The 12,085-nt window shown below is 35.5% G+C and overlaps 2 protein-coding genes across 17 annotated transcripts in view; one reads left to right on the top strand and one right to left on the bottom strand.

The window, feature by feature from the left end:
- The window catches only part of LOC128680083 (ankyrin-2-like), an 82,880-nt gene extending 80,691 nt beyond the window's left edge, over positions 1-2,189 (bottom strand). For 6 of the 15 annotated variants that reach the window (XM_053762837.2, XM_053762845.2, XM_053762852.2 and 3 more), the window contains exons 1-2: positions 1,855-2,176; positions 514-762 (exon numbers count right to left, since the gene is read on the bottom strand). In XM_053762837.2, coding sequence (XP_053618812.1) covers positions 514-561 — 48 coding nt within the window. In that variant the 5' untranslated portion in view covers positions 562-762; positions 1,855-2,176. Of the gene's footprint in view, positions 1-513; positions 763-1,854 lie in introns of all 15 variants that reach the window. The other 9 variants (XR_008405816.1, XM_053762848.2, XM_053762840.2 and 6 more) reach the window with 8 other exon arrangements.
- The window catches only part of LOC128680087 (uncharacterized protein), a 34,422-nt gene that overhangs the window by 18,901 nt on the left and 3,436 nt on the right, over positions 1-12,085 (top strand). The window contains exons 1-5 of one of the 2 annotated variants that reach the window (XM_053762864.1): positions 5,276-5,441; positions 6,356-6,456; positions 7,021-7,109; positions 7,557-7,687; positions 8,936-9,055. In XM_053762864.1, coding sequence (XP_053618839.1) covers positions 6,386-6,456; positions 7,021-7,109; positions 7,557-7,687; positions 8,936-9,055 — 411 coding nt within the window. In that variant the 5' untranslated portion in view covers positions 5,276-5,441; positions 6,356-6,385. Of the gene's footprint in view, positions 1-5,275; positions 5,442-6,355; positions 6,457-7,020; positions 7,110-7,556; positions 7,688-8,935; positions 9,056-12,085 lie in introns of those variants that run through there. The other variant, XM_053762863.1, reaches the window with a different exon arrangement.

Below are 12,085 nucleotides of genomic sequence, written 5' to 3'. Positions count from 1 at the left end.
ACTACCAACTTACACCACACCTTTTACAGGACACTTAAATTCAAATCATTTATTCAGAAATTATACCTTTACAGGCACCTTTCCTCGTAAATTTTTATATTTATAGTTATTTCTCACAAGCTACAAATTTCGGAACGACCACTGCTGAGAAGAAATGCCGAAAGAAACTCATTTGAACAGTGTATCATCAGTGTATCCTGCCAGAAGGGCTTACCATTATTGTTTCTTACAATGTTTTTTTCTAATTATATATAAAAAACATCTTAACTTCAACAACTTAACATTTACAGACGTTATAACAATTAAAGTTCTTTTGTGTCTCGTTTAGTTTCCGCGAAAGTATTAAAAAGTTACTATCCCAACCAACCTAATAATAATAACTACAAAATATTTACAATGAAATTAAGTAGTGGTAGTAATCTTTTGGTACATGGTCTGTCATTCGCCAAAAACAAAAAGCTAATAATTATGATTTAAATAAAATTTAAATACAATTATAAATGAGTCACTTACCCTCACCTTGAACCCAGTGTAGCTCAGCAGCAGACCAGCTATCAGCATTTTAAATCACTTTGATTTTACAGTCCACTAACATAAAGTTTTTATTTCATCTTTACCCCGCCCTTTTCAATTAATAACCTTTGGCCTTCTATTAAATATAATTAGCACTAACATTAAATTATAGATGTGTTGTTAAAATATCGATGTATTAGTATCTATATAATCACTATGTCTGTTTCCGATGCGATGACTTTACGAAACCTAAAACATTTGTCAGTTGTCGCAATAATTAAAGTTTTACAAATTATGTAAATTGCACGTATCTAGCTACGACCTCGGTGGCGCAGTGGCAAGGTTCTTGCCACTGAACCGAGAGGTCCCGGGTTCGATCCCCGGTCGGGTCATGATGGAAAATGATATTTTTCTGATTGGCCCGGGTCTTGGATGTTTATCTATATATGTATTTGTTATAAAACATAGTATCGTTGAGTTAGTATCCCATAACACAAGTCTCGAACTTACTTTGGGGCTAGCTCAATCTGTGTGATTTGTCCTAATATAAAAAAAAATGCGAATACGACGAAAATACGAAATACCAAATCTATGCCTTTTACAATTACGGTGGTGTGGTTTTATGGTGGCATGGCGTTCGAAGTGGAAAGTTGGCTTTCTGTTATGGCTAAGAAAACAGCCGGGAAGACGTTTAGATGAGAGAGAGTTGTAAAAAAGTATAATTGACATTGCAAACTTGTATTTGGCTCATTTCAGCTGGATCGCTGTTGAACCTCAATTGTTACGGCATGTAACCTTTTCAGTTTAAAGTTTCCCTTAAACTTGTTGAATTGCAAGGACCACGATAACGTTGGTTCCATTAATCTAAGTTTTGATCCATTAATCTATCATATTATCGCGATAGCGAAATGGTAAGAGCAATCCAGCTGAAGTTATTAGCGTAATTAGTTATGGGGGGGGCAGGCTTCGAAGTAGCTTTTTGAGTTGAAGGAGTTTATGGACCTCTCGGATCAATCGGAGCGGCCATTCGATTTACGTTACGATCCGTTTATTGCATATCAAAACGCTATTCCGCATCCAATCGTGCCAAAGTGATCTTGTTACTTTTAGTATCAAACAAGTACTTGTCTACTTGCTTAGAAGATGTTCTTTTGTTTTGAGCATTGGTGATCTATTTAAATACTTCTCTAGATATGCTTTACTTACTCCATTAATTTAAATAATTACTACAATTTTGTTTACAGTGCAATAAACAATTTTATTATTATTCTATTATCTATATATTAATATCAATACACAAAAAAAAATAAACTATAGTGTAATATAGGTATAGGTACATACTGTATTATGATAATGAATTTTGAGCGTGACGTTTTTACACATAAAGGTTTCTGCATCTATTTGAAACATAAGTAACCTAACCTAAAAGTTAATTATGCCACATTTACCCGTACGCTAAAAATCAATTATGCCTAAGACCTATTATGCCAAAATATTTTATGCCAAACCTGGCATGCCATAGAACAATGGGACAAAATAAATTATTCGAAAAAAATCCCATATTGCTATTTGTGTGAAAAATTACACCGTTTTATATATACTAAAGTTCACGTACTATGTCATAGACACAGTTACAGCTGCAGTTACCGTTAAGAACTGGCTGAGCTGAGAACGATCCAGAAAGGGTGACACGCCCTTTGACATAAGAAGTGACGCTTGTACCGATACTGTGACCAAACTTTCTATTATGGTGTGCATTACACATTGCCTGCTCCACATTGTCGCCGAACTCAGACACATGCCGACGCGAATGCGTGAACATTCCGTAGTTATACAAACTGTGAAAATATAGTTCACTTCCTATCCTACTAATATTATAAATACGTATGTGTATGTTTGTTACTCTTTCACGCAAAATCTACTGGATGGATTGTTATGAAATTTGATAACTACACGGTTAGAATATAACCTGGAATTACACATAGGGTAATTTTTATCCCAAAATTCCCACGGGAGCGAAGCCCCGGTGCACAGCTAGGACATAATGCTCCTCGAACGTACGCCAAGCTTCACGGTCTTGTGCTTCTTCTCTCTCTCTCTATCTCGGGCGTCCAATCATGGCGACCGTCACTTTTTCGCTTAAATTCTCAAGTCTTCCTTCCCACAAACATTTGCAGCGTGGTCGCTCTAATCACCTTATTGCATTATAGTATTATGCGATGTCACGAGCGTCGCTCAAAATAAACGTAACACAAGGCGTGATAATATTATGTATGTATGTATATGTATATATCTATGTATGTAAGTACAAGGATCAGCGACGAGGCAGTTTATTTGCATATTCTGGAGAAAGTTACATACTCGTATGTAAGCTATCATACGCAGCTATATTCATATTCTACGTCCATACTAATATTATAAATGCGAAAGTCTGTCTGTTCAGCTTTCAATGCAAAACCGCTGAACCGATTTTGATGAAATTTGGAGGCATATAGTTAAAGTTTCAAACATAGGCTACATTTTTTATTCAAAAATCAACTCTCAAATTAAATCCTTCCGTAGAGAAATTCACGTGGGCGAAGCCGAAATTGTACAAGCTCTATATTTTTAAGACTCTATCTAGACTAAACGCTCACTTTAATAAATTCTAAATCTGTAGGCTTCGAAATAACTCGTTCCCTAACAGTTACAAATGGGTTTGTACCGAACTTTTGTTGTTTTAAAACTATTTATTTAAAACATTCTATATTGTATTTAAGTATTGTATGTTTCATTTTGCATGTTTGACAGTTTTATTATTATGAATAAATGATTTTTTTTCGAAAAAACAATCTTTTTGAATATATGTATAGAATAGAGATAATTTTTATTTTACTTGTGCTATGTAGGTCCAAAGTCGTAACAATATTTGATTTTAAAAACGTTTCGGAACGTTCGTGGACTGAGCATGTAGATAAAATAATGCCAATGTAGGTATAACAAATCACCCTGTATAAACAGAATTTATTTTTATATATAATAGTCTCCAAACTAAGGAACAAAAAAATACATTTATTTCTGGTTACAGTATCCATAAATAAATAAATAAATATAAATATATTAGGACAAATCACACTGATTGAGCTAGCCCCAAAGTAAGTTCGAAACTTGTGTTACAGGATTATATAGCTCAACGATACTATATTTTTATAATACATATATAAATAAACATCCAAGACCCGGGTCTTGGATGTTTGGGTCAAGATGGAAAATGATCTTTTTCTGGCCCGGGCCAAAAGATCATTTTCCATCATGACCCGACCGGGGATCAAACCCGGGATCTCTCGGTTCAGTGGCAAGAACCTTACCACTGCGCTACCGAGGTCGTCAAAATATATTCACCATATTCACACAAAAAGAATAACTGACGAGCAAAACATGACAAAACATAAAATATTAATAAAAGCTTGTGGCTTGTTTTCACCTGAGTTTGAGAGCCTTTGCCTTGAGGTTACAAATATTTTCAGGTTTTAACATGAATTATATCCGTTCGCTACAGTCGGTACAGTCAATCCCAGATTATGTCTCTTCGTTAGTAGTTTCCAATCTCCGTAATCTTCTTACAAGGACGAATAAAAATCTTTATGTCATTCCATTCTGTAGGTTCGAATTCATTAGGTTCATTAGTGTTCATTAGGTTCGAATTTGACCAATTTTATCTTCATAAATATTATGTTGATGAATTTTTGCGAACTATAATAATTTTAAAAATTTAATTTAATTTTACATTCATAAATTCTAAATTCTTATAATATCGTCAGCGTTGATTAAATTTAAGTACCTAGTGTAATTTTAATTTTAAGCTTAAACTATAATAATGATTTTAAATTTAAATGTGTCAAAATTTGGTTGAGCCGTTTGGGAGTAATAAAATAATACTTAGCATTCAATGTGAGAACCACGATCAAACCCCATAGCTGTACGGAAGCCGTCGCCAAAAACGGTTCACAATGACATATTAAAATTGCTTGTACAGTCAGCAGCATCTATGAATTTATTTTATTGTTATTCTCTATACAAATCTTTTTATGCTAATATTACACCATATTGCTATTTTGTTGATCTATGTGCATGGGCGTACGGAGTACCTACTATTGCCATGTCTATGTTTACGTATATTTATTTGTTCTGTTTTCGCGTCAAAACAGATGTTTGGATTGAGTCGATTTTTGGTGTGGAGATAGTTGGAAAATCAAAGACAAACATTTATTTATAAATTGGACCTTTACACGCACGGCTTAAAGGGTTTTTGTCCCTTAGTCACCTCGAACGACATCCACGGGAGGACATGAAATGTACCTACTACTTCCAGGGCAGAACCACACGCCAGAAAATGCTGCTTTATCATTATTAAAATAACCGCGATTGTAAGCGGAGAACCAGTGGTTAAGACCGTCCAAGTGTGATCGAAAGGTTCCTGGTTCGAATCCTACTCAGGCCATGAGTTTGTATACCAATCTGATTCATGTGTAGTAGTTTTCGTAGACCAACACTTGCTTCCAGTGAAGTGAAACATCGTGAGAAACATATCTGCACACTGGTTGTGTATTGCCATGTTCGTTTACGTTGGTAGGTGGTCGTGAAAGTAATGTCAGATGCCTTTAGGCGACTTGAATAAAATGAGAGAGAAGAACGCGAGCAAGTCACTCACACAAGCTATTAATTGAGATATATATGTTGCCGACTGTACAAATTCGTGTAGTCAGCTCGGCAGGGCGCATGAGTGGAGTCTAGAGCTGAGCAGAACCTCTAGCCGTCAAATCTAATTAAAGATAGAGCCACCACGGCGACGTTACCGTAATATAGACTAATGTTGTTATCGGTAATTTCGTGTAGTGTTATGATTGTGCGTCGAATTCGATAAGCAGCGAGATGCTATTTTGGTTGAGGTAAAATTAAGCTTTTTTTTTTTATTTGTGAAATTTAGGAATTTGTTTTGTTTATGGTACTTTAGTAAATTAAACGATTGAAAAATCCGCCTGTCATCAAACGGTCCCAGGTTTTAATCCTAATCGACTAGTGCCATATGAGTTTGTATACCAATCTCTCTGAACAATAGTGCGTAATTAATAAACATATCGTGTTTGTTTAAATACCTTTAGGCATTTTATTTTTTGACGACCGCCCGGGTCAGGTCGACAAGAAAATGATCTTTTTCAGATTGACCTGGGTCGATTGAATATAGTATCGTTGAGTTAGTATCCCATAACACAAGTTTCGAACTTACTTTGGGGCTAACTCAATCTGTGTCCTTTGTCCCTCTATATATATATATATATATATATTTACCTAGTTATATAGCCAATCCGTGATGGCAACAATCTTCTTACCTGAAACTCTGTAGGACAACTGAAAGTAGCGGATATTTATTTCCACTACTAACACATAGGGTACTTTTTATCCCGAAATTCCAGTATCGCTAGTACTATAAAATAATGATTGCTGTTTGCTTACGTAATACTTTATTAAGTACATAAACTACTTACCTATCCTTACCTGTCTTCTTCCAGTCAAAGTACCCACTTGGATTATTTGGAGTGGTTTATATAGTTTTAAAACTATCGAGTACTTATATAAAAATATGAAAGCATTATTAGGCACATGCCTAATAATGCTTTTATATAAGTACTCGATAGTTAATTAATTAATTAATTTTATATTATGGGTACCATACCCATAATATACAATTAAATATTACTATACGTATATATATTTTTTAAGGTTTATTTATTTTTTTCCGGTGAGGATAGATCGAGGAGATTTTTGATTGAATTGAATTTGATATATTATAATTGTATTACAGTTTTTGACCGGCGCATGGGTAGCGGCCACCATGTCGGGGATGACGGGCGCCGGCATGCTGCGCACGCGCAGGAAAGATGTCAACGTCAAACCCAACCGGAAGTAAGTACCTATGTAACGAATAATTTATATAAAATAAATAAATAATAAATAAATAAATAAATATATTAGGACAAATCACACAGATTGAGCTAGCCCCAAAGTAAGTTCGAGACTTGTGTTATGGGATACTAACTCAACGATACTATATTTTTATAACATATACATATATAGATAAACATCCAAGACCCGGGCCAATCAGAAAAAGATCATTTTCCATCATGACCCGACCGGGTATCGAACCCGGGACCTCTCGGTTCAGTGGCAAGAACTTTACCACTGCGCCACCGAGGTCGTCTAAAAATATAATTAATAAGTCGTAAAATATAATTAATAGGTTATATGAGTGAATATGTTGAATTAGAAACATGTCTATTATAATCTCTCTCTCTCTCTCTCTCTCATCTGAGCGTGGTTCTCAGGAACATTTTTGTCTGTGGCGACATGTTTATTTTTCAAGTGGCTTAAAGTCCACTTGAAATATAAACATAATTTTTTTGAAGATTATTTTTTTTTTTGTAGTTTTATAGTTTTTTTTTATAAAGGAAGAAAACCATTATCTTCCAGGTTGGACCGAAAGTCATCCCGTGGCATGCTCTACGAGAACGAGGAGCTGCGCCTGCGCACCATCAACATCAACGCGGAAGTCGAACGAGGTAAATATAAAATGCAGTATTACAGCATCACACATTTAGATAAAATTACATTTCAAAGGCATCTTCATGTTAGTTTCGGTCCCATCCGGCCTCAAAGAGCATAAAAGATGGAAGTAATCTCTCTCCTAATAAGTCTCCATGGGCCCGTGGGCTAATATTATATACGCGAAAGTTTGTGAAGATGTATGTGTTTATGATTGGTACTCTTTCACGCAATCACGCACCTAGTGGACGGATTGATAAATCGGTATAACTATAGGGTACTATTTATTCCGAAATTCCCACGGGAGCGAAGCCCCGGGGCGCAGCTAGTAGTTCATATACCCCCTTATCAGGCGGTATACTTCCGAAATATTCATTGATTTTCAATCTTATCACCAATACATAAGGCTCAAATTCTGGCGACAATAAATCGACCACTGTTAATGACTTACTTTTTTCTTGCAGGCCAATCAGACATAAAGAAGCTGAAGCGAGAGAACGAGCAGTTAAAGCGAGAGATATCAGCTCTGAGATACGAATACGACCGGTTGGACAACATGCTGCGCGAGCGCAGGTCCTCGCCTGAACACTCGGACGTACGTACCTACCTCTCTCTTGCTCCATCAGACACACAGAGGGATTAGTGTGAGTTTACAATTTACATCACATCTCACTATAGGTACCTAGTCTATTCGCTGTAAATCGTAGCTCCAATCACATTACAGTCTGGTTGTCGTCGTGTTAAGACGCCGCCCTGTGATTGGTTTACTCACTGTGAGCTCTGTGTCTCGATAGTTACCGATAATTTGAGTTGAAAACCTAGTGAGTGGCACTGGGTCCTTAGAACTGATGCGAGCTACAAATAAATAAATGAACAACATTAATGGCTCCCACTAAACACTAAGCTTGTATTGTGGGCCCTGCGGATACTGACCACAACACCGAGAACCGCAGACAATCAGTCAAACCGCAGGCAATCTGTCTTCTTCTTCTTCTTGACCTTATCCCACTCATGTGGGGTCGGCACAGTATGTAAGTTCCTTCCATTTTGTTCTGTCATTTGCCATATCCATTGATACTCTTTTCCTGTTCATACTATCCTTGACACACTCCATCCATTTCTTCTTAGGTCTTCCTCTATTCCTGGAACCCTTTAGTTCCATCTTTAATGCCCTTTGAGTGACGTGATTTTCATCTCTTCTTAAAATATGCCCGTATCTGCAAAACAGACCGCAGGCAGTCTGTATAAGTACAAATATTTGCCTGCATTAGAATTTGAACCCAAAAAACCCGCCCCGGCTCAATATCCTCCCATCGGTGTCTTACGACTATAAAATGTACCCTGTAGTGTAGGTTAAGTCATACATATAAGAGTGTTTAATCTGTAATAAATATTTTAAAAAAACACCCAGCACTTAGGGTTAATGTGTATATAGTCAACAGCACATCAAGATACCCTGCACGAAACTATGGCGCGGCGCGGTAATAGCGACGAGTTTGCAATAAATTTTTGGTAGGTTGATGTGCTGGTGACTGTACATTAACAGAGCCATAATGTATTCTCATAAGAAATATTTAGTGTTTTCATAAAATATAACTGTATGAAAAAAATGTTTTATCAGAGTTACGAAATTCATCAAAAGAAAATATAAGTATTTACGTGACCTTATGATGGCAATAAAAATAAATTAGGTTTGTGTGAAAGTTATTATTATATTTCATATCCTTTAAAATTATTATTTAATTAAAATGATTTATTTGATAAATCAATCTTAACTATACTTGAACGTTAATTGAAAATGTACGTTATTATGCACGGGATAAGTCACATTGTCGGTTGGCAGGACAGCGCGTCGGTGTGCAGCGCCTGTCCAGAGTGCGCAAGCGCAGATGGGTCGGCACGCGCAGTCGCGTTCCACGACCTCAGCGTGGTGCCTGAGGAGGGAGAGCAGGAGGGAAATAAGGTAAACTATTATTTTTTATTGCTGAGGCAGAAGGTTTTTACCTTATGATCCACGCATGGACATGGAGAGTTCCTTAATTAATATATTTTTTGTTTATACATATAGACTACAAAAGTATTTCCAAAGAAGATTAGGACACAGGCAAGAGGCTTGTTGTAAAATCACTCGTCAAAATATCTTCTAAGCGTCACAGCCAAGAAGCTCAGATGAGAGTAAGATTAAAATAAAAGTCGAACACTTACATTTGATAATTATGTCAAAAAACTGAAACTGGAAACTGTCTGCGCGGTCTAGACTTGTTAGCTTCTAGTAGCGAGTCGACCGTGATGCCATCTGTCCGTAGAGTCGTGGATCTCTTGTGTGGCTTGTTATTCGTTGCGTTTGGTCGGTTTTTTACATCTGCGTCGTGGTGCATGTGGCGTGGTAGATGTCGCCACATTAGTATCGAAATAAAAAATCCTTCCGGATATAATATAAATTTGATTAAACTACTCAAGCTTACATAATTAAATACGTATACTCAAGCTTACATAATTATGATTTTTTTTATCTAGGTATTTAATTTTGTTATAATTATTATTATCCTATTCTACTAATATTATAAATGCGAATGTTTGTGAGAAAGTATATGTGGTATGTATGTGTATATATTTGTTAGTCTTTCACGCAAAATCTACTGGACGGATTGTTATGAAATTTTGTACAATATAACCTGGAATAACACAGATAGTATAACCATTAATAAACCGAATTTTGTAAATTAATGTTACATTTTTTGTTATACACATAATATAGGTTTTTAAGCATTTTTTTGCAAAAGCATTACGATATCGAGAGAGCAAAGATTGAAAAATCAAAGCATATTCAAGCATTGGTCCTTTACATGCAATTTGAATTAACTAAAATTGTTTTTAAAACTACTAGCATTTCGAAACGATCACTGTTGAAAAAAAAAAACGTAAACAAACTAACATAGCATTGTTTGTGTTGGTCCCAGAAGGGCTTACTATAATTTTCTCATTTATCTTCTTCGCCGAGTCGACCGTTCGAACTTACTCGCAACTTAACTATGTAAGCTTAAATTTATCCAAAATAAAATTCTGCCACGGTTAATTTTCCCATTAATAAAGTACTACAGGAAATAAAACTATAAGCTAAGAAATCCAGTAACATTGTACTTAGTCAAACAAAAACAGAAATCAGCAGTCATAAATGCAAATTTCTCCAGGGGATTTCTACAGCGAAATAATCTGGCCCAGGGTGCCCAATCTTAAAATACGCCACTGATTGCCAAATCAAAGAAACCGCTCAGTAAATGAGTCAAGACTTCAAGAGTAGACTTCCGCGTCCAAAATAGATCTATCAGAAATGTTAACATGCAACTTTCAGTTTAATGCGCCATCGAAAAAGAATATAACGATTTGGGTTATGGCAATTTGGAGATGTGAGTCAAGGGCGAGCAAACCGGCGTTGGAAAATATGTAACACCTAATGTATTTATAAATAATCTCAGTCGCGTTTGCGCGCGCGCAGGACATCTTTCGGAAAATGCGGCACGGTATTATTTTTGACATGTGATTTTTGATGCGGTTTTTAATGTGGTTAAATTAGTTTTGAGCTTTAGACAGTGTTGTGATATGGAAGTGAGGGATTTTTAATGTATGCGAAAGAAAATTTGAAAAAGAATTTTCCGGAAATCGTTTCGGCAAAATTAGGTAAGACTATGGCTTTTATCCGAAGCTTATGTTGCAATTTGTTCTCTCTATTATACTTATTTAAATTATGAAGAATACTCTATCTCTCTCTCTCTCTCTCTCTATCTCATCTCAGCATTCCGTGTTCTTACGCAGCCACAGAGCGTCGAAGTACGGGATCCATTTTCCGACTTCCTTTTATCTTCACCACGTTTAGTTGTCAGACCTTTGTAAAGAATATGTCTGTATAAATTTTCTGGGCTTTTAGCAATTTTCGCAATTCTAATTAGTTCGGGCTTTATGTTGATGAGTCGAATCAACTAGTTTCACACGTACAAAAGACAATTCTACCATAATATATTTAGATAATTTCATTTGTTTTAAAATTTATTTTTTAACAATTATTTCGTCAGGCTGTTTGTTGCGGTTAATTCTAAAAAAAATGTGTTTAATTTTTTTCTGTTTACGGTTTGGCAAGCTTGAATACTTAATAATGTTTTATCTTGCCATTTCGACAAGAATTTGGGTCTAATCTCGAAATTACCAAAAACAAATTTTATATATAAAATGTCATGCAAGGACACGATACTAAACAACATATATCAAAAATAAATGCAAGCCCGGCATGCCATAAACAAAATTTCGAACATTATCGATATAAAATATTATTTTATAGCCGAATAAAATACTATGACGTCGGCCTTAAATTATATGATGGATGACGCACCCTTATTTTTGGTGACCAGATGTCCAACCACCGCAGGATTTGGTCTTCTTCGAATTGTGAAACTAATTTACACATATTTTGGGATTGTGTGAGGCAGTTGACTGGAAGCTTTCCAACATTGAAATGTTTATCTAAAAGTATGTTAATGACTCTTGTTTGAGAAATACTTAGAATTATTATAAAATTAAAAATTAGACATGAAAAAAATGTTTGTTAAGGTCTGTCTAAACATTGAACTAACGCAGTCAAGCAAAAAAAAAAAAAGCGGCACGGCCGTACCCTCCTTTTCTCGAAGCAATTCAGGCCAATTTCGAACCCCAATAACTTCGTTGTGGATAAAAGGTATTGTACACCATACATTTCAAATTTCATTCAATTTGAACCAGTAGTTTAAGAATTGTAACTTGTAAAAGTTTCTTGATTTTGTCACTCACTGACTGACCGATCATAAAAAGTCTAAGGCACTTCTAGCAGACATAGAAGCTTCAAACTTAGAATACAATTTAGTGTCTAAATCAAGGGAAAACCTAAATATTTTGGAATTTCGGTCCAGTTTTCTAGATACACCAACCAACAATTAATATCTTTGTAATCCCATATAAATATAGG

Source organism: Plodia interpunctella, chromosome 23, assembly GCF_027563975.2.
Source record: "Plodia interpunctella isolate USDA-ARS_2022_Savannah chromosome 23, ilPloInte3.2, whole genome shotgun sequence".
NCBI classification, from domain to species: domain Eukaryota; kingdom Metazoa; phylum Arthropoda; class Insecta; order Lepidoptera; family Pyralidae; genus Plodia; species Plodia interpunctella.
The sequence above is the reverse complement of the archived record's forward strand: the minus strand, read 5'-3'. Positions and strand labels throughout refer to the sequence as shown.